The sequence below is a fragment of the Leiobunum rupestre genome, chromosome 7 (genome assembly GCF_980474605.1).
Source record: "Leiobunum rupestre chromosome 7, qqLeiRupe1.1.hap1, whole genome shotgun sequence".
Lineage (NCBI taxonomy): Eukaryota > Metazoa > Arthropoda > Arachnida > Opiliones > Sclerosomatidae > Leiobunum > Leiobunum rupestre.
In genome coordinates, this window is record NC_143390.1 from 14401028 (window position 1) to 14425061 (window position 24034).

Here is a 24034-nt window from a genome sequence, read left to right on the forward strand (position 1 = left end):
TGAGTTAAAGTACATTACATATAAAAAATATATAGTTTATTAGATGTAATTGAAATGCTAAATTTTAATTTCTAACGTATTTTTAAAAATAACATATTAATAATTAATTAATATAATAATACAATTCAAGAGATGGCGCTCTAGACCTGAAATCAAGATGGAGCCTAGCGACTTCGTGAACTATGTAATTTCCACCGCTCTCTTTTATTACTAAGGCGTAACACCCTTAAAACATTTCATATTTCTATAAAATAAGATATATACTATAATCTTCTGACCCTACATACCGATTTTTCGTTTTGCTAATGGGCCGGCATTACATTGGTATTCGTTAATAGTCGAGAAAATGACAACCACTTAACGGCTTCGCTCCGATGGCCGTAAACTTCCTTGGCAATTCTTATTTCTTTCTATTTCCTTTTCTCTATTTCAATGGAGAAGAACTCTTTGTTTTTAGCGGGAAGGCGGAAAGTGCTGGCTGACATTTTCCCAGCCCCATTCGTACTATTACGGTTGGAATAAGCTAATCCTGCCTTCGCTTTACCGTCGCTAGCGACGCTGCCAACCTGATCCAATAGAGTCGGACGTCTGACGTGCCTTTCCTCGAATGTAATTTCGCCCCTGGATTCTGGAATAGAGCCTTAAGCGCGATGCCACGGATTCCGTCGGTCGCTCTAGTTCGCTTTCCCGTCGACGTCGATCGTAGCCGGTCAAAGTTTCCGGGATAGTCCGGCAGGGGAGTTAAAAAGCGCGCCTCTCTCGAGGCGGGTCGTTCGCTCTTCAGTCGCCGTAACGCGTACTCGAGTCATGCCGTCGTCGGCGCTAAGGCCTAACTACTGTCACCGGCCGAGGCCCAGGTTGCCCGTTCTAGGACGCAAAATTGTTAGCGTATTCGTAACGTTCTGTGTCGTCTACTTGATCTATGGCTCGCGTATTGGTGAGTGCAAAACTACGTAACTTATGTCTCGTCTTGTATTGATAAATGCGAAATGACTGTGTCGCGTTGCGTTGGGGGGTTTTACGGGAATAAAACGATTCTTAAACGGTTTAAGTCATGGGATTATGTAGGCTGGGCTTATTGACATTGTCAATTAATTGTTTGGTAGCTCTGGTAAATATAATTTTGTCGAAATGGGGTTTAATCTCTAATTGACTCTCCAATGCTTCTAACAAATTATTTATTATCTGTTATAGACAAACTATCTTTAGAATGGGGTTTTTTCTAAAAAAATTGCTTTCGACTACGTTTACTCTTTAGAATAATTTAGGTATTATCAGAAGTATTTAAATTTCTGATATCTATAAAAACCATTTAGTATGACTTTCTCTAAAAGTTTGTCTTTAAAAATATTAATAGAATATTCTAATGGATTTATACCCTTATGAAGTTGCTATAGATTTCTAAAGGATTCTATAGAAATTATATTTGAACCTTTGGGACGATGTATACTGTAATGTTAGTTAATCGTAAATTATACCAATTATTATAATAATTTCACTAGCCAAATTAGGTTAATATCGGAATTTTATAACAAACCCATATCCTAGAGTTTTAAAATCAAATTTAAATTTAATGTGAGCTTCCTTTGTTTGTCATTTTAATTAATTAATATTTAGTTGTCTGATTTAAATCAAATTTTATTTAAATCAGTGATTTAAACCGCGATTTAAATCAAATAATTAAAAAATCATTGAAATCACCTATTTTATTTCAATGTATTTATGAAAATGAACAAAAGTAGGTTATCTAGCAATCTCAGTTAGTATAATTCAATTTAATTAGGATTAATTTAAATTTAGAGTAAATTAGCGATTTTCATATAATAAATAAATCTATTTATTTCTATTATAAAAATCAACAACACTGATTTTGTACCCAATTATTTACAACCTTAAATAGGTTTACTTTACGACGTTTTCATTGTGTTTTGGCTATTTAAAAAGGATAAATTACGCATAAATTTCGAGACAACTTATCGCCATTTTATCAAATCTATGGGCCTTTCCAGGTAAGCTTTGAGCTTACCTTCAGCAGCTTTTCCGTACAGCTACATCTTCCAGTACACTGTAAATAAGTTATAACAATGGCGCAAGATTGAAAACGGGGGAGATGAGAGGTTGGCCCGTAACCAAGACGACCAAGTAATTCCATGTCAATATTTAGCCCTTGGTTGTATGATTTTCATCCTGTCTCTTCATATCGGCGTTCCAAGAAAAAACTCTGAAAACATTTACCCTCGTAAAAAGCTTTTACCCTATTCAATTTCCAAGTAATGACTATCGTCTCTTCTTGCGCATTGATAACGAGGACAGTATTCTCATTTTCTTTTAAACAACCGAAATACATTTGATTTTATAACTATATTTTTACCCAATTGTTATTCTATTTGGCGTTTTCAGCGAAATCGAAGTTTTGTGTTTTTCACCTGGGTTAGACTGGAACGGTAGTTAAAGAAAAAATCGTCGCCGTTAAAACAAAACCACGTAACTTGAGAGACGTGGTTTTGTAAAAATTGACAGATTTAGATTCTACACCCCAAATTACGTATATAACATTAAAAACATTAATAGGTTGCAATTTATTTTCTATTTTTAAATCGAGAAAACATATAACGTAACTTTGATATTCACAACGCATTTCGCGCCAAAGCACGTATCTCGCTTATTTTCAGCTCCTATTTCACTTCATGACGCGAGACCACGTATCTCAAAAAATTCGCCTTTAGCAAAACATTTTAAATTAAAATCCTCATAAATTCAATATTGAAATGAAATTATTTAACTATAAAATTAACTCGCGTGTAAAAACCTAACACGCGATTTCACAAGCTCCTGCAAAATTAAAAATCCATTTTTCTAAAAAAGGCCACCGAAAAGATACGTGGTTTTGTTTTAACGGCGACGAAATTACCTTACTTATTAAGATTGTACTCGTTTAAATTTAAATATTAATTTGGTTACAAAGCATTGTTATTTCATTACAGTCAGAACTAAATCGAAAATTCGTCCGCAAATACGGTAAATATTAGTAAAATTAGGAAAATGCAAGTACATTTACTAAATTTTGGTTATGGAAGGACAATTGATAAATACCATTAAATTGGCTAAATTTTGGTAAAATTAACTTGAATTTACCTAAATTTATCTAATTTAATGGCATTTACCTAAATTTAGCCACTTTACTTGAGTTTACACAAATTGATCCAATTTAATGGCATTTACCAATTTTGCTTCCATTATCAAAATTTTGATATTTTAACTTCCATTTAACTAATTCACACACTTTACTACTATTTACCGAAATGTACATGCATTTACTCATTGTTACCCATTTTAAATAATATAACCCAAATTTACTTGTATTTACCCAATTTGCTTATTTTTTCCCAAATTTTCACGCATTTACCCAAATTAACCTGAATTTACCCAATGAACAATTTTTTAATATAATTTATTTTTTAATATTTTCAAATTTTTCTAAAAATTGGCGATTTATCCCTGTTAATTGCCATAGTGAAAAGTAGATTTTAAGTAATCCAAAACATATTTGCTTGCCATGGCAAAACTGAAGTCCGTCGAAACTTTTCTTTTTGGGAAATTTCCAGTTACATAAAGGTCTACATATCTGCGAAATTTAAACAAAGTCGGTGAAAATCACCTAGAACCTATTCGCCTATCTAGCTACACTACTACCAACGTTTCATGCTCAGTCCTTGTATAAGTGTATCTTGAAGTTGGCCATAAATTTCGACTACTTTGTAAAAACGATTGACAACTACGATGAGCGGATGACTTTGAAGGAGCAGTTTTCTTTTAAGCTGTTTGTCCTTTCAAATTCATTGGTTAATTATAATTTATTGATCTCATATTATGTGTAGTTAAAAGCGAGGAAATCGATGGTGTGCTTCAAAACATTCCATATAGCTCATGTCGTATGTTAAAAATTAAAAAAATCGACAACTCTTGGTAGAAAATGTTTTAAAGAAATCACCTATCAGAATAAATGTGCATATTTTTGGGTTATAATTAAAACCATCTGCGTTAGATCTTGTTTCTCAATAGGTTATCAATAATGTTTTTATTTGTAGTTGATACGATGAATGAAAAACCGGGATAGTCTAAGTTTAATTTAATCGTTTGAACAATTCGGGTCAAATTTCAGGTCACTCCCCAGGCATATTTTTCCACTTCCAAAAATAAATGATTCTGTAGCATCACCCTCAATATTCAGCTGATTTTGAGGTCTTTTAAGTAGCTTGCGGAAATACAGGGTGGAAGCCTCAGCCGTGGTCCAGCCTCGGTACTTTTCCTAGTACACCAGAGTGCTGCGGGTGGAACACTTCTACAGGCGCTGGTAGGCCACAAATAGACCAATGGGAGAATTGGAAGCCTCAGCCGTGGTCCAGCCTCGGTACTTCTCCTAGTACACCAGAGTGCTGCGGGTGGAACACGTCTACAGGCGCTGGTAGGCCAGAAATAGACCAATGGGAGAATTGGAAGCCTGAGCCGTGGTCCAGCCTCGGTACTTTTCGTAGTCTTAAAATAGACCAATGGGATAATTAGAAGCGCATCTTCCAAATACTTTTCGGGCGATTGGATAAAGATGCGCTTTTAATTATGTTATTGGTCTATTTTGGTAATACCAGCGCCTGTAGAAGTGTTCGACCCGCAGCACTCCGGTGTACCAGGAGAAGAACCGAGACTGGACCACGGCTGAGGCTTCCACCCTGTATATCAGAAACCACTAAATATCTTCAGATATTTTACTAATTTATTCTGTATGGGTTATCAAGTTAGCCGAATGTATGCTCTCAATAAATAAGAAATTTTACGCATTGAGTGACGTAGAATTGACGTCATTTTAAAAAAAGTGCCTCTAGCGAAACAATTACGTAACTTAAAAACCAATTATCACGAGCCAGTTATACGCGCCATGGCAAAGACAATATAGAACTCCGTATCCGATAGGTGTTCCTATAATATAAAATGAATAAAAAATAGAATACGTCACTTTTACAAGCCTACGAGAGCGCGCTACAGTCGCCACAGGAATATTGGTTTTTCTAGCGCGTGCGATGAATATACTAATAAAGCTGCGTCTTGTGACGTAAGAGCCATATATTCATTTTTTTTTTACTTTTTATTAGTGTTGAAAATAAAATGCGGATTTAAAGAAAATTTTCCGCAAATCGGAAAAATAAAAAATTGAAAGATAAATTACTTTTTAAGGGTTTTTAATGTTTTTAACTTTTTATCGATATAAATTGTCTAATAACAGTAAATATACTACAAAATATTAATAGTGTTACATTGTTAATAAGTTTAAAGCTAGTCTAGAGGTTTAGTTTTACTTTCAGATTTGAAAAAATGAGGCTATAATTCCGCTTTATTTAAATTTTCAAACAATATTAGACTAATCATGGAATGAAAACATTTTTTATTTTTTTCGGAAAAATACGGAAAATTTTCCGGAAAAAAAGCTTTAGTAATTTTCCGATCTACAACACTACTTTTTATTCATTTTAATTTACAGAAACATCTATTGGCGATTTTTGTAACGAAGCGATTGCGTATTCTAGGTTAACCTCAATACAATCTTGGTGGAAAATATAGCACTATCATACTAGTATGAAATATAATTATAAACTTATGAGAATCCAAGCGTAAATCGTTTGATACGGGATATTAAGCGGCGAAATGGCACTTTTGGCGTGGCGTAAGTTCCGGTGTCTTAGTGGAATAGGAGCTGATATTATTTATAGTGAAAGGCGCCTTTTCCATGGATCGATATTCCATAAAGACATTTCTCTTCAACATAATTCTTTTTCTCGGTGCGTGGCTGAAATCGATGCGATGCCATTTAAAATAGTGGGCCCGACAGAAAAGGATGATTCACCGGTTTTTGCACTTCACTAAACCCGCGGCCCTGACGAATGTCGCGAGAGATGGCTCACCCTTCCCCGCTTTTAATAGACATACAGCCTCTCTTTTCTCGTTCGCATAAACACCCGCATTTTTATTTAAAAATTCTAGAAGATTTTATCTTTCTTTTGTATAAAATATATCTATAATAGGTAGCGAGGAAGTCCTGAATTTCCTATCAAATCCTATATTTTAAAACTATCCTATATTCACGTACTGCAATTCCTATCAAATTCCATATTTTTAAACCTATATTACATTTTCTGTATTGCATTTCCTATCAAATTCCATATTTTTAAACCTATATTTTATTACCGGTACTGAAATTCCTATGAAATTACATATTTTAAAACCTATCCTATATTGCCTGTACTGCAATTCCTATTAAATTCCATATTTTAAAACCTATCCTATATTGCCTGTACTGCAATTCCTATAAATTTCCATATTTTAAAACCTATCCTATATTACCTGTACTGCAATTCCTATTAAATTCCATATTTTAAAATCTATCCTATATTACCTGTACTGCAATTCCTATTAAATTCCATATTTTAAAACCTATCCTATATTGCCTGTACTGCAATTCCTATTAAATTCCATATTTTAAAACCTATCCTTTATTGCCTGTACTGCAATTCCTATTAAATTCCATATTTTAAAACCTATCCTATATTGCCTGTACTGCAATTTTTATTAAATTCCATATTTTAAAACCTATCCTATATTGCCTGTACTGCAATTCCTATTAAATTCCATATTTTAAAACCTATCCTATATTGCCTGTACTGCAATTCCTATTAAATTCCATATTTTAAAACCTATCCTATATTGCCTGTACTGCAATTCCTATTAAATTCCATATTTTAAAACCTATCCTATATTGCCTGTACTGCAATTCCTATTAAATTCCATATTGTAAAACCTATCCTATATTGCCTGTACTGCAATTCCTATTAAATTCCATATTTTAAAACCTATCCTATATTGCCTGTACTGCAATTTCTATTAAATTCCATATTTTAAAACCTATCCTATATTACCTATACTGCAATTCCTATGAAATTCCATATTTTAAAACATATCCTATATTACCTATACTGCAATTCCTATGAAATCCCATATTTTAAAACCTATCCTATATTGCCTATACTGCAATTCCTATTAAATTCCATATTTTAAAACCTATCCTATATTACCTGTACTGCAATTCCTATTAAATTCCATATTTTAAAACCTATCCTTTATTACCTGTACTGCAATTCCTATTAAATTCCATATTTTAAAACCTATCCTATATTGCCTGTACTGCAATTCCTATTAAATTCCATATTTTAAAACCTATCCAATATTGCCTGTACTGCAATTCCTATTAAATTCCATATTTTAAAACCTATCCTATATTACCTATACTGCAATTAGTATGAAATTACATATTTTAAAACCTATCCTATATTCCCTGTACTGCAATTCCAATAAAAATACATATTTTTAAACCTAGCCTATATTACCTTTACGGCAAAACCTATAAAACATAATATTTTAAAACCTATCCTATATTGCCTGTACTGCAATTCCTATTAAATTCCATATTTTAAAATCTATCCTATATTACCTGTACTGCAATTCCTATTAAATTCCATATTTTAAAATCTATCCTATATTACCTGTACTGCAATTCCTATTAAATTCCATATTTTAAAACCTATCCTATATTGCCTGTACTGCAATTCCTATTAAATTCCATATTTTAAAACCTATCCTATATTGCCTGTACTGCAATTCCTATTAAATTCCATATTGTAAAACCTATCCTACATTGCCTGTACTGCAATTCCTATTAAATTCCATATTTTAAAACCTATCCTATATTGCCTGTACTGCAATTCCTATTAAATTCCATATTTTAAAACCTATCCTATATTGCCTATACTGCAATTCCTATTAAATTCCATATTTTAAAACCTATCCTATATTACCTGTACTGCAATTCCTATTAAATTCCATATTTTAAAACCTATCCTATATTACCTGTACTGCAATTCCTATTAAATTCCATATTTTAAAACCTATCCTATATTGCCTGTACTGCAATTCCTATTAAATTCCATATTTTAAAACCTATCCTTTATTACCTGTACTGCAATTCCTATTAAATTCCATATTTTAAAATCTATCCTATATTGCCTGTACTGCAATTCCTATTAAATTCCATATTTTAAAACCTATCCTATATTGCCTGTACTGCAATTCCTATTAAATTCCATATTGTAAAACCTATCCTACATTGCCTGTACTGCAATTCCTATTAAATTCCATATTTTAAAACCTATCCTATATTACCTGTACTGCAATTCCTATTAAATTCCATATTTTAAAACCTATCCTATATTACCTGTACTGCAATTCCAATAAAAATACATATTTTAAAACCTATCCTATATTACCTGTACTGCAATTCCTATTAAATTCCATATTTTAAAACCTATCCTTTATTACCGGTACTTCAATTCCTATTAAATTCCATATTGTAAAACCTATCCTACATTGCCTGTACTGCAATTCCTATTAAATTCCATATTTTAAAACCTATCCTATATTACCTGTACTGCAATTCCTATTAAATTCCATATTTTAAAACCTATCCTATATTACCTGTACTGCAATTCCTATTAAATTCCATATTTTAAAACCTATCCTATATTACCTGTACTGCAATTCCTATTAAATTCCATATTTTAAAACCTATCCTATATTACCTGTACTGCAATTCCTATTAAATTCCATATTTTAAAACCTATCCTATATTGCCTGTACTGCAATTCCTATTAAATTCCATATTTTAAAACCTATCCTATATTGCCTGTACTGCAATTCCTATTAAATTCCATATTGTAAAACCTATCCTACATTGCCTGTACTGCAATTCCTATTAAATTCCATATTTTAAAACCTATCCTATATTGCCTGTACTGCAATTCCTATTAAATTCCATATTTTAAAACCTATCCTATATTGCCTATACTGCAATTCCTATTAAATTCCATATTTTAAAACCTATCCTATATTACCTGTACTGCAATTCCTATTAAATTCCATATTTTAAAACCTATCCTATATTGCCTGTACTGCAATTCCTATTAAATTCCATATTGTAAAACCTATCCTACATTGCCTATACTGCAATTCCTATTAAATTCCATATTTTAAAACCTATCCTATATTACCTGTACTGCAATTCCTATTAAATTCCATATTTTAAAACCTATCCTATATTACCTGTACTGCAATTCCTATTAAATTCCATATTTTAAAACCTATCCTATATTACCTGTACTGCAATTCCTATTAAATTCCATATTTTAAAACCTATCCTATATTGCCTATACTGCAATTCCTATTAAATTCCATATTTTAAAACCTATCCTATATTACCTGTACTGCAATTCCTATTAAATTCCATATTTTAAAACCTATCCTATATTGCCTATACTGCAATTCCTATTAAATTCCATATTTTAAAACCTATCCTATATTACCTGTACTGCAATTCCTATTAAATTCCATATTTTAAAACCTATCCTATATTACCTGTACTGCAATTCCTATTAAATTCCATATTTTAAAACCTATCCTATATTGCCTGTACTGCAATTCCTATTAAATTCCATATTTTAAAATCTATCCTATATTATCTTGTAATTTCTTGAAATGATCTATAAAGTTTTAATATTTGAGCAAGACAATATTTTGGTGATCCGAGAATGTGAGAAGCAGCCAGTTCGCATTTCTGTGAACATTCTTAAAGCAATAAACTATTAGTCTTTCTAGGTTTCTCACCCTCCTTAAAAAAAATAGAATTTTCAGCTGAATTTTTAAATTGGTTTTTATAAGTCAAGCACGCAATAATAAAATCTATTTTAATTTACCTAGAAAAGTTGTTGAGAGTTTTATAGGACTAAATTACCTAAAGCGATCTTTAACTGTATCTACTTGCGAGCCTACTTTCTTATTTTGTTTAAGATAATTTGAGACTTCTTTTTGGTTTTAAAAGGGTTAAGTTTTATTTTGAACTAAAAATTCCTCCTTTAGGAGGGTTGACTCTTTAGAGTCCGAGCGAGCTTTTTCTCTCACCTAGTTTTTACGACGTTTCTGGTCATTCTGTTTTTATAAAGGATGGGGTATTTCCCCTAAATACTAGGACGGTCCCATTGAGCCGCCCCCCGTTGCCTCCAATATCCGGTCTTCGTCTTTCGGGTTTGCAAGGCAGGGATGGCTCAACGTTTTCGCCACGGAAAAACCCAGATTGGCACTTTCGCGTTTATACATTTTACAAAAGAAAATTATTACAAAAGAAAATTCTCGAATTAATTTTCCATGGATATTGCCATTTTTAAAAACAAATAATACACTAAAAAAAATACAACATTTTACAAATTAATAATAAACACATTTCAATTAAACAATAATACACAATTTTAAACTAATTACACAAATACAAAGATATTTAACACTCCCCCGGCAAATACGTTAGTATTTCCAAAAACAATTCAATTTAAACATTTTTTTCAAATTAAAGGGAGTAATTTTTTAAGCAATTTTAAATTTCAATCACTACAGAGGGCCACAGAAATCTATTCCTATGGTACTAAATGGGGGTGTTTCGTCAATTCTAGCTTTCGGTAGCGGGGCTTCCGACATTTTGCCCGGTTTTGCACTAAATTTTTTACATTCGAAACACTTATTTATTACTTGTTTGGCTAACTGGCGACCCGAGATCACCCAGTATTTTTCGCGAATTTGCGTGATTGTGCCGTTTACACCAGAGTGTAGCACTTGGGCGTGGCTTCTTTCTACGAGCAGGGAGGCGAAACGGCTAGTTTTTCCCAAAATAATCGGATGTTTTTGTCTATACGTTAATTTCGCTTCTTCCAAGCGGCCCCCCACACAGAGCAAACCTTCGTTATCAATAAATGGTTTCAAAGATACAATTTTCGAATTTTTATTAACCTCTTGTTTGTTTTCTAAAGAAATTATTTCATCTTTAAATTCAATTTTCTGGATATGTTTCACCCATAGATTTTCCGCTTCGTTTAGCTCTTCAGCGGTTAAATTACCCTTAATTCTAGTTTTACATTTCAACATTTTAGAGAAGCGCTTAACCCAGGCTGTTACGCGGAATAATTTATCTATTTTACTATAGCGGTCTAAAGGGATTAGATTTTGGATTAAATTTTGATCATCGCGAGTGGTTACCATCGCTACCTTTCTCCTTTCAGCGTCTACCCCGTCGTTAGATAAATCTAAGGGGGTGGATGGAAAATTTGGCCAATGACTTTCGGGATCCCGCAACCATAACGGACCCTCAAACCAAAGTTTACTTTCGTTGAGCTTTTTCGCGCTTAAGCCCCTAGTTGGTAAATCGGCTGGGTTACTAGTTCCGGGACAATGACCCCAATTTTCGAGGTTAGTTAAATTTTGGATTTCGCGGACTCTATTGGAAACGAACGGTTTCCAATCCTCCGAGTTATTTTTTATCCAGTGAAGGGCTATCATTGAATCGGTCCAATAATACGTTTTTGAGATTTTGTTTTCAAATTGTTCGTTAGCGTATTTAGCTAAGCGGGCACCCAAAACGCACCCCATCAACTCTAAACGGGGAATCGTATTATCTTTCAGCGGGGCCACGCGGGTTTTTGACATTACCAGTACAGTTTTAACTTCCCCCCTTTTAGTGGTCAGTCTAAAATAAATCGCGGTTGCGTAACCTTTTGAGCTGGCGTCGCAGAAGCAGTGTTGCTCTCTCGACTCTATTTCGCCCTCCAACCCATTCAAATAATACCGGGGAAAAGCTGTTTTTCTTAATTCGGGTAGTTCTTCGCACCATTTTTCAAACTCCCTTCCTATATTTTCCGGAAGTTCGTCATCCCAGGTCAAATTTTTTATTTTCCATAACTCTTGGAACAGTAGTTTGGCCCTAATTGTGTAAGGCCCTAAAATCCCCATCGGATCAAATACTTGGGAAACGGAACTCAAAATGCACCGCTTCGTTTTCTTGAGGTTTATTAGGTAACTCATTAATTTTGACAAGTTAAATGAAAAGGTATCAGTTTCGGGGTCCCAATTTAAGCCTAGCACCTTTTGAGTTTCGGAACTATTTTCACTAGAGAAAATAGGAATGGGGCCTGCGTTTTTATCTTTCTCCCCCCACATTTGTCTGAGCTCGGGCGAATTTGAATTCCACTTTCTTAGTCGCATATTCGCGTCCCCCATAATTTCGTTCATCCTAACTGATATTTTGTAAGCCTTTTCGACATTTTCGGCTCCGCTTACAGCGTCGTCTACATAGAGATCCCTATCTAAAATTTCGGTTACTTCGGGGTCAGTTTCTTGGTAATTTTTAATATGGAACTTAATTGTTCCAGCGAGAAGGAACGGGGAGGGTGAAAACCCGAAAGGAACTCTATTGTATCTAAACACCCTAAATGAATTTTGATCTATTTTTCCCTCTTGGTCATATTTAAACCAAAGAAACCGAGTTACGTCCCTTTCTTCTTCCGCTAACCCCACCTGAAGAAAAGCCTTTTCTATATCGGCTAACAAAGCCACTTTGTGGTTTCTAAATCTCAAGAGTAAGCCTAACATATCAGGATTTAAATTAGGACCTGGCGACAAACAGTCGTTTAGAGAGGGTAAGTTCGCTTCATGGGCGGAGCCGTCGAAAACGACTCGGACCTTTGTTGTGGCGCTGCTATCTCGCACTACCGCCTGGTGGGGCACATAATGACAATTTTTCGAGTCAATCTTTTCGGGGGGTACCTCCTCGATAATCCCCGAATCTAACTGTTCTTGAAGAACTTTTCTGTACTCTTTGAAAAGAGCGGGATTTTTCCCAAGTTTTCTAGCTAAACTTTGCGCGCGTTTTTTCGCGATTTCAAAATTATTGGGCAGGTTTTCCCTATCAATTTTCCAGGGGAATCGAACGCTATAACGGCCGTTTTCGAATTCAATGCTATTTTCGAAATCTTCTACGATTTCTTCGTCATTGGGTGGGTCATTAGATTTTTTCACGAATGCCTATAGCCTCAATCTCCCAAAACGATTTTAACGTTTCATTAACTTGATTTTCTTCCACACTAACGTGCAAGGTCGAGTACGTTTCTCGTCCTACACCTGTTATTTTTACGGGACCCGTTATGGCCCAACCAAATTTAGTTTCTAAAGCGACGGTGTTTTTTCCGAAACGCTCAATTTTACCGGAAACTAACTCCCAATAAATATCACCCCCAATTAAGGCGTTAATGTCTAGGGTTCCCTTTTCCGATTCATCGGCCATCTGTAGGCCTTTTTCCTCGAGATAATTTTCTATTTCGATACAAGGTGGTTTAGACAATGCCCGACAAATGAACGGGACTTCTACGGCCTGAATTTCTATAAATTCACGTGGGTAAATTTTGTTACGTAGAATTAGCCTAACAATACGCCGACTTACTTCCGCGGCTTTACTAGTCCCGAACCCATGAACCGCTATTTCAGTTTTACCAACTACGGGCAATTTTAATTTACGGGATAAGCTTTCCTGTACAAATGACAATTGGCTACCCCCATCTAATAAACAACGAATTGTTTCTCCTTTTGATTTCATTTCGGGGTTTTCCGCGAGGGCCTGAACTGTTTGTAACAAAACTGTATTTGAAGTAGCTACTTGAGAGCTGTTTACCGACACCTGCATTGTAGTAAAATCCTCCCTTCCCCTTTCTTTATCCTTTTCGCCCTCTTTAGGGGGGTTTCGATTTTTCTTGGAATTTGACTCATTTTTCTCGCACACTACGATATTATGGGCCCTCCCACATTTTCTACACCCTTTAAATTTTGACGGGCAATTTTTGGTTTGGTGGGCTTTTCTAATACAATTAAAACATCTATCCTCATCTTTTAATAGGCGTTTTTTATCCTCGATCGAGTGATAGGTGCAATTCGTGGACGAGTGTTGGGTGCTTTTACAAAAAATGCAATACACATTTTCGTTGGGGACTACAGCCGATAGCGCGGTTGCCGATGGCTGTCTTTTAAACTTTTCCGGGTAGGATTTTTCCCTACTTTGTTCTTTTTGAACTTTCGCGTAACTATCTATAATTTGGGGCCCCTGTCCTAACATTTCAGAGACCTCCCGATTTTCTACCTCTTTTTTAAGGAACGTTATCAAGTTATCGACATCCCAATTGTCACCGGCGGGTTTCGTTCTACTATAATCTAGCCTAATATCGCTAGGAAGACAACGTAGTAGGGCTGGGCAGAGAAAAGTACCATTTACTTTTGGGTCTACGCCTAGATTTCTTAAGCTTCTTATTGTTCCCTCACACGTATCAACCAGGGTGCGCAACGCTTTTACATCATTTGATTTTTTAACCGATTGTATATCTAATAACTTATTCATTAATCTATGTATTACGAGATCTTTTCTACCATATCGGTCTTCTAACATTTTTATTACGTCGTCGTAGTTTTGCTCTGACGCGTCTAAGAAATCTAATACACTAGCCGCCTCCCCCTCTAAATACGAAGCCAAATACGTAAACTTTTCTACCTTTGGTAAGTTCGTTCGGTGGATCGCCGCTTGAAATTGGCTCCAGAAACTGGACCACTTTGAAATGTCTCCGTTGAATTTGGGCATCGTGATGGTGGGAAGCTTCGTGGCCGAGATGATCTGCGGTGGTGGGATCAGCGTTGGCGTCGTCAGCTGCAGGTTTCCTCCGTGGTTCGAAGGGATGGACGTTGTCGTTCCGTAGCCTCGGAGCTCGTTGATTTTCCGGTTGGCTTTGGATTTGGCGACGGTGATTTTGTCCCTGTAAGTTATTGTCGAGCTCGCCTCCTTTTCGAGATCCGCTGGTGAATCGAGGTGCGATTCGGCCTTTTGGTCGAGAAGAATGATTTCCTCCTCTTTTTGAAGAACGATGGCCAGTAAGTCCTCCAGTTGCTCGATCGTACATTTTTTGTCTTTGATGAGCGTTTCTACTTTCGAAGTCTCCACGGTGATGGCTCTCCGGATGGGAGTCCGGCTGGCTTTTACCCTCTGGTACGCGGCGTTGGCGGCCGCAATCACTTCTTCTGCCGGCTCCGTCATCTTTGGCGTGGTCGTTGCTCGCGTTGGAAAAACAGTTCTTTTTTCCAAGTTTTGATTCGCTTACGTTGGCTTTTAGATCCCGGGTTTCGGCACCATTATGTTGAGAGTTTTATAGGACTAAATTACCTAAAGCGATCTTTAACTGTATCTACTTGCGAGCCTACTTTCTTATTTTGTTTAAGATAATTTGAGACTTCTTTTTGGTTTTAAAAGGGTTAAGTTTTATTTTGAACTAAAAATTCCTCCTTTAGGAGGGTTGACTCTTTAGAGTCCGAGCGAGCTTTTTCTCTCACCTAGTTTTTACGACGTTTCTGGTCATTCTGTTTTTATAAAGGATGGGGTATTTCCCCTAAATACTAGGACGGTCCCATTGAGCCGCCCCCCGTTGCCTCCAATATCCGGTCTTCGTCTTTCGGGTTTGCAAGGCAGGGATGGCTCAACGTTTTCGCCACGGAAAAACCCAGATTGGCACTTTCGCGTTTATACATTTTACAAAAGAAAATTATTACAAAAGAAAATTCTCGAATTAATTTTCCATGGATATTGCCATTTTTAAAAACAAATAATACACTAAAAAAAATACAACATTTTACAAATTAATAATAAACACATTTCAATTAAACAATAATACACAATTTTAAACTAATTACACAAATACAAAGATATTTAACAAAAGTCACGCGATTTCAGTCCAATCATAGAGTCTAGGTTTTTGTATCTGTATTGGGATTTATTTTTCCCATAGTAATACCAGAAGTTTATAATAAACCTCTTTCGGCTGAAGTATCTAACTCGATGTTCTACGAATGCTGAAAACGTTTTACATATCCTTTAACAGCAATGACTAAAGAAATCACTTCGTGAGAACAGACTGACTAAACGGGCTCTTAACGCATGCTATTCGGTCCGCGTGCTATAAAATAAAATGAAATCAGATTCTACTAACTTTATTTGAAATACGTTATTACAGCCGTGTTCACACTAGACACTTTGGAACCATTTTGAAACGGTTTCAAAAGATAAAATTGAACATTTTCGTAATCAACTATATTAATAGCCATACGATAAATACAATTAGATTTAAAAGTAGATTTAAACATATTTGTATTAAGGTCATTAGATAAATTGTTCCATAAATAAATATATTCTTGATAGGACCATTTAAATCGTTTATTAGTAAAGTTACAAATAATAAGCCTCGGTATCGGTGAAGTGCACGGCCGGGTGAAATTAGAACATTATTTTTGGGTCAATAATTAGATTTCTCGCTACACTTTGGCATCATGGATTAATAATATAAACTTCGCTCATGGACAGTAAATTAAGAGGACAGGTTTTCGATACCCTTCCACAGTGCATTTTATTTCTCCCCGCGTATCAATCAGCTCGAGAGACTCCGAGGGAGTCTTGCAAGGTCATTTATACCACGTGATCTTAAAATTTCAAAAAGGCAATCTAATGCGGTTGATATGGTTACGTAATTTTGGTTTTTTAATTCAATAAAAACTATTAACTGATATTTAGTATATCATATTTAATCTATAAAAACGTGAAAAAATACCTTTTGGCGTAAAAATGTACTTCGTGTTTATCTTTTTTCTTTTTTCGAACAGTATCGTCCACTCTTAGCGATACTTGTTTTTTTTCAAATACCCTTGGCCGACTCCCTTAGTGTGATTGGTTTACGGGGCTAAAAACCAGGTTTTTACCGATCCTCTAAAATCTACTATCCATGGCGTGTTTACAATTTAAGGCTGATCAAAATTTATTATTTTGGAGAAAGTTAGTACCAACATATGTAAATATTTATTACTACATTATTATTATTATTATATTTAAGCTGGTTTTAATAGGCTTAATTATGAGTTATAACACAAACCGTTATTATTTTGAAAACTGGCATTGGCGTGCAACTGCCACGCAGGCGCCTACAATTCCAAAAATAAAGCTTGTCCCACCAGTCTTCCAAAAAATGACATCCCGCCCACTTACAAGGAGAGTACCCGAGGTGTTTATTGCCGATTTTGTTTAAAGTCGGACGTAATGTAGACCTTTATGAGATATGAAATTTCCCAAAAGGAGACGTTGCACTACCCATTCGATTGGCTATGGCAACCGAAAATGTTTTGACCGCTTAAAACAAAAAAATCTCCATTTAAAAAAGCATGGTATTTTCTCGATTTCACAGGGTACTTACCTAAGTAAATTTTTTAAATATTAAAAAATAACGAAATGGGTAATTTGGACCACATTTGGGCAAATTTCATAAAGTTTTGGTAAATTGGAACATTTTTGGGGTAAAATTGCAACAGTTTTTTAGGTAAATTAAGGAAAAAATCTTATTTTTGTTTTAAGTGGTGAAAAACATGTTCGGTTGCCATGGTAAATCATATTTCATATAGGTCTACATTACGTCCGACTTTGAACAAAATCGGCAATAAACACCTCCGGTACTCTCCTTATAAGTTGGCCCCGACTTTTCAGTATTTTTGGTGCCGTTTTAGAAAGCATTATATTAGCTTATATTAATAATCCAAGTTGGCATCACCCTGTCTATGTTCGTTCTCTATCCATTATTGCTTATAAAATATGACGTAACATAGGGAACGAACGGTTGCGTGTGCCGTGTACAATTGCGTTTAGTCATTCTTTTATTGACTTCGCCGTATAGTTGCAATATTGAAATGGGAGTGGAGTTTCTCATTATTACTATCAAGCTAATGACGGTTTAATGTTTTCTATTTAAAGTAAACGGTACGTTGAGGCCCGAGGGGTCACGCATTCAGAAAAATCCCGGACACTCACCGAAAAACCCGCAGTAAAATCCCAAATCCAAATTATTTTTGATTTTTTATAAATATATTGAATTTTTAACCATTCCAAAATATATGTTGAAAAAATCCATAAGTCTACAAAACCAAACCAACTAAGCCACCAAGTTCTCGTAACAAATTCACCTAAATGTGTGGATTGTATGAAAACACATCTTGAATTCTGACAAATCCGCAGATCTATTGAAAAATCCGTAGATCTATTGAAAAATCCGCAGATCTATTGAAAAATCCGCAGATCTATTGAAAAATCCGCAGATCTATTGAAAAATCCACAGATCTATTGTAAAATCCGTAGATCTATTGAAAAATCCGCAGATCTATTGAAAAATCCGTAGATCTATTGAAAAATCCGCAGATCTATTGAAAAATCCGTAGATCTATTGAAAAATCCGTAGATCTATTGAAAAATCCGCAGATCTATTGAAAACTCCGCAGATCTATTGAAAAATCCGTAGATCTATTGAAAATCCGTAGATCTATTGAAAATCCGTAGATCTATTGAAAATTCCGCAGATCTATTGAGAAATCCGCAGATCTATTGAAAACTCCGCAGATCTATTGAAAAATCCGCACATCTATTGAAAAATCCGCACATCTATTGAAAAATCCGCACATCTATTGAAAAATCTGCACATCTATTGAAAAATCCGCAGATCTATTGTAAAATCCGTAGATCTATTGAAAAATCCGCAGATTTATTGAAAAATCCACAAATCCCTTAAACATACAAATTTGTGGATTATTTTAAAAATACAGCCGAACTTAAGAAAATTACCACAAATCCAGTGAACAATCTACAAATCTAAGAAAACATTCACAAATCGATAAAAACCAAAAGAAAAGTTCACAAATCTATAAAATCCAAAAGAAAATAAACCAAACTACAAAATCCAGCAAAAATGACAAAACCGTGGATTTTTTAAAAATCCAGGTGAATTTTTGTAAAACCCACAAATCCAGTGAAAAATCAAATGGATTGGCAAATCCCGTACATTTTGGTTCTGAATGTAAAACCCCTCAGTTTCTCCATTTGAGGTAACCTGCTATTTATATCAGGGGCGGGGAAGGGAGTAAACTTAAATACGTTTCTTCTGGCTGACTTTGATTAAAGAGTTTGTGATCTCGATATTTTTTGGATTTTTTTATTAAAATGAAAATATGAACGAGGCAGTCGCCAGATTAGACAATCTGGTTTTCGATGCGTTTGCTAAAATTGAAAATTATTTTTTAAATTCCTTTCAAAAATGTTCTCAGGAGATTTCTTTCCACCACAGATTTTTTTTCAATCGCGAAATTTAAGTAAGATTAATCCTTTAATCGAAATTTTTTTGGCGATTTTTGACTGCGTTAAAATTTTTTCTAAAGGTCTATTTTGAATATAAGCGCCTCGAATAAAGTTTCAAGCTGTACTTTTCAAACTACCATTTTAAATACCCACGCCAACGTGCTACGTCATATAAATTGAAGCATTCGACGCGACATCTGTTACAATTTCTGTGAAGTTAAAATTTCATTAAAATTTCATCCCTTGAAATGTAACTTCTATTCAAACGAACCTACATTGTTGGACGACATGGAGAAAAGCTTTGTCCAACATGTCGGCTGCACGAACGATTTTGTTTTAAAGCAACTGTCGGCTCTATCTTTGCCACCAAAAGTGACATAATTACCAAAAGTGTGACAATCCCTGTACTTTCGTATGCTAAAGGTTTAATGAATGCTCGACTCGAGATCGACCACATAAAAGACTATTATTGTCGCCCTTTCTGGCTCATTTTTTAGTCTCTGGTATTATATCGTAAGTAGATGGCGATAGCATCTCTATAGAACGACGAAAAATAAAAAAAAAGTAGCTTTGACCAGTCTACTTAGTTCGATTGACACACTTTTGGTAATTATGTCACTTTTGTTGCCACCTGTATTATCATATGTACCATAATTACTCATAAGTATGCCACTGTACCTTTATTCCATTCAAAAATCTTTGTTAACGGTTTGTTTCACGACGAACCAGTAAAAAGGTGGACTACGTTAAATTTTAAAATTTTTAATCATCCTAGTAATTTTGGGAGTCACACTATTGACTACTAACATATTTATTTCAGCCAATGGAAAACCTCTAAATTGAGAAGGAATTTTTTGCGTCGGAATTTTAGTCAGCCCAATGTAGCTTTATTGAAATTTATAAACTCGCTCGGTTTGTGCGGAAGAAGTTAAATAATGAGTAATTTCGAAAAATAAAAGGTTGGGGAAAATGATCAATAAGTGATCGCTTTCCGAAAATGGAACAAGTCGTCGAAGTGGGATATTCCACCAGCGTTATTAAAACCCATCTCAAGCCTAGAAGAGTTAGGCCTAGGCTCAAAAGAATCTGCAAAGACTCCAACCTTGTAGATGCTTCTTTTATTTGACAATGCAAATTTATTTTAGAACGTGAATCTCCGAGAACTTCATTAATTTGCAAAATAATTACTTTAACAGAACTTGACACTATATTGTAGTTCATTTTAGCTCCTAAGCCTTGGTTGTTCAAACCGGTTTGTTTACTAAAAAAAGTCGGTCGGTTTATCAGACGTAGAGCTAATTGGGCGACGGCATTATCGGCATTTGAGATTCAATGACGTCAAATATGACGTCAAATATTACGTAGGGTACGGATGACACAATATCTGTGAAACAAACCGTTAGTGAAGAAATAGAGATAGTGGCATACTTATGAGTAATTATGTTACATATGGTATTATGAAAATGCCCCTGTTATTAGAGTTGGCCATGAATCTATCCGATTCTTCGAAAATCAGCGACTTTACTGGAGAGCGTGGTGCCATCTATTAATAGAAAATGAAGCTATAATACAAAATAGCCAATGATAACGTCGTCAGAGATCTATTTTAGAGTATTATAATTAGACAACTTATATTCTCCTTACAAAGAGACGACCCGAGGTGTAACGCACGGATTTGGTTCAAACTCGGGGGTTTGGTAGACCTTCATGTAACTTGGAAAAATCTATAGGCAACCGTTTTGCCATGGCAATAAAAAATATTTTTTTAATCAAAATCACATTATTATTTTATTTATATTTTCTATTTTTAGCATTTTCAAAAATTTAAATTTTTTACAGTCAGATTCCCATGTTATTTTCAATGGGAAAATTTCCATTTTGTGTTGTCAAAAACATTTTTGGTTGCCTATGGAGACATTTCCCTTTAGGGTGTTTCAAGTTACATGAAGGTCCTTTTGCTTATACAAAACTAAGTAATAATAAGTCTATAATATTGTTCCATAAGTTTGTCACTTTGGGGAATATTTTACTGGGAGCTATTAACGAAGTGACGTCATCACCAGAAGAAAATCTCCCCTAGCGAGGCGCTGTTAAAAGCTACGTGTGACGCGTTGGCAAGCGGATGCAAAACGGCGACGAAGCCCGCAATGCAGTCTGTCTTGTGAAGAATAGGAAGCGTCACACTTATGTCACAATATTATACACTTATGGAACTACCTATGAGGACTGCATTGCAAAGAGTGATAAAATACGCGAATAGGTAGAAAAGTTCAATATGAAATTGACAAAAAAAGCGAAACCCTAAACAAATTTGAAGAAATTAAAAAACTTACAAATAACTCATACCAATAGGTCTTCGAGAAAACCTAAAGACGCGAATCTCGGACCAAATAGATCTTCGAGTAAAAAACTAAATAAAATAGCTAGAAATTCCAACGGTAGACCAGTTTCGTCCTATTTGGGACTCGTCAGTACCGTGCGGGAAATTTGGCTCGCGACTATTTCATCGAAAAGAGAAACTAAGCCTAAAAGTTAAAAATTTCAAAACGCGTTGCGTAGCAACGGAGAGTCGAATCTATTTGGTCCGAGATTCACGTATTTATGTTTGCTCGAAGACCTATTGGTTCGAGCTATTTGTAAGTGTTTTTAATTTTAATTTCTTCAAATTTGTTTAGGGTTTAGCATTTTTGTGCCTTTCATTATAGACTATTCTACCTATTCGCGTATTTTGTCACGAATAATAATAAAATTAAATACCATTTTTTAATATAAATTAACATATTTGGTTGTAGTATATTAACTATATTTGTTTTCTAAAATGAATATGTGGATCTTTAATTTACTTTTGCTTTAAGGAACACATTTTCGTACAAATAATTTTGATAATACAAAACTAAATTATTATATTAAAATTAAATAACTTTATTAATATAAATTGACATATTTTGTAGTAGTACAGGTTCAGTATATGGAAACCTCCACTGATTTGAATCGGAAATGGTGAAAATTATCGAAATTAAATGGAAGAATTTTATTTTGAGAAAAGCATTTGAAAATGACGGGTAATTGAAGACAGGTCGGCGCGAAGGACTGTCGAGGAAACAGCTCGCTGTGACCTGGATTTCGAATTGCTATTTTAATCTCGACCTTTTGCGATCTCGTGAAAAGGTCGACAAAAATGTTGATTGGTGTGAATAGGTTTTAAATGGGTGGGGTAAAACAAATGGCAGCGCATGAAAATTAAGGTGAATATAAAAAGGTCAGAGCTACTATTATCATGAATTAATTTAACAACATGAATAGATAAAACTATAGTGATTGAAAGGATTAAATCGAGATTTGAATGGTTAAATCGAGATTTGAATGGTAAAATCGAGATTTGAATGGTTAAATCGAGATTTGAATGGTTAAATCAAGATTTGAATGGTTAAATCGAGATTTGAATGGTTTAATCGAGATTTGAATGGTAAAATCGAGATTTGAATGGTTAAATCGAGATTTGAATGGTTAAATCAAGATTTGAATGGTTAAATCGAGATTTGAATGGTTTAATCGAGATTTGAATGGTTAAATCAAGATTTGAATGGTTAAATCGAGATTTGAATGGTTAAATCGAGATTTGAATGGTTTAATCGAGATTTGAATGGTTAAATCAAGATTTGAATGGTTTAATCGAGATTTGAATGGTTAAATCAAGATTTGAATGGTTAAATCAAGATTTGAATGGTTAAATCGAGATTTGAATAGTTTAATCGAGATTTGAATGGTTAAATCAAGATTTGAATGGTTAAATCGAGATTTGAATGGTTTAATCGAGATTTGAATGGTTAATGAAAGATTTGAAGGGTTAAACCGAGATTTGAAGGGTAAAATCGAGATTTGAAGGATTAATTCGAGATTTGAAGAGTTAAATCGATATTTGAAGGATTAATTCGAGATTTGAAGGATTAATTCGAGATTTGAAGGATTAATTCGAGATTTGAAGGATTAATTCGAGATTTGAATGGTTAAATCGTCATTAAAATGGCGAAATCGTGATTAATTTTTTAATGATTTAATCATTATTATAGGGTCATTCCAGGACCGATTTTCCCACTTGTTCACCCCACTAGTATTTAGGGTTATTTTGGCCGTAGAAGTCGATTCTGAAATTTTCAGGAAGATTGGTTGAGCGGTTGCTGAGATACAGTGTAGTCACATTTTTGAAAATGACATTGAACCCTACCATTAACCACTTTTTATCTCAGCTTCTACTTAATCCAAAAATTCGAAAGAGGGCTCATTTGAAAGCAATTGAAGAGCGCAATGTAAATAAGCACTTAGGGTCATGCTATATATAAGATAAAATACAATAAATCAAGTTTTAAATAGTTGACCTTTGACCCTGAAAATAGCACATTTTTAATTTTCAAAATTTAAATTTTTTCCGCATTCCCTATACGCGCTTTAGTTGCAGTCAAAAAACTGCGAGGGTAATATTTTTTGTTTTCGAGAAAAAAAATTATTTTGTATACCCCTCCTTAAAAAAATATATAGAAATTTAAAAAATATATACAGGGTGTTAACTAAAAACCGATACAGAGCCAATTACTCAACATGTGTTTTAAGTAAGAATTTTAAATTTGCAGGTTACATAGAGGGTGCAGGGGGACAAATGTCAATGAAAATTTCAATGACCTTGAATCGGGTCTTCAAGGTCATTCAAATTTTATCTCGAGAACCATTAGGATTAGAAAAATAGTTCCAATTAGAAATGTGTTCTACGTTTAATTTTAAGTCTAAGCAACTTTGACCCGATCTAATTTGACTAATGGGAAGCCGAGAAATGTTAGACCAAAAACCATAAGGTCGTGTGTGGTATTCTAATCT

The 24034-nt window shown here is 34.5% G+C and overlaps 1 protein-coding gene across 1 annotated transcript in view; it reads left to right on the forward strand.

Moving 5' to 3' along the window:
- Positions 1 to 662: 662 nt before the first annotated feature.
- Positions 663 to 24034, forward strand: part of LOC149934855 (sodium/potassium/calcium exchanger 4-like) — a 135255-nt gene continuing 111883 nt past the window's right edge. Inside the window, exon 1 of the mRNA XM_090180649.1 lies at positions 663 to 937. Within this exon, the coding sequence (XP_090036775.1) occupies positions 808 to 937 (130 nt within the window). The 5' untranslated portion in view covers positions 663 to 807. The remainder of the gene's footprint in view (positions 938 to 24034) is intronic.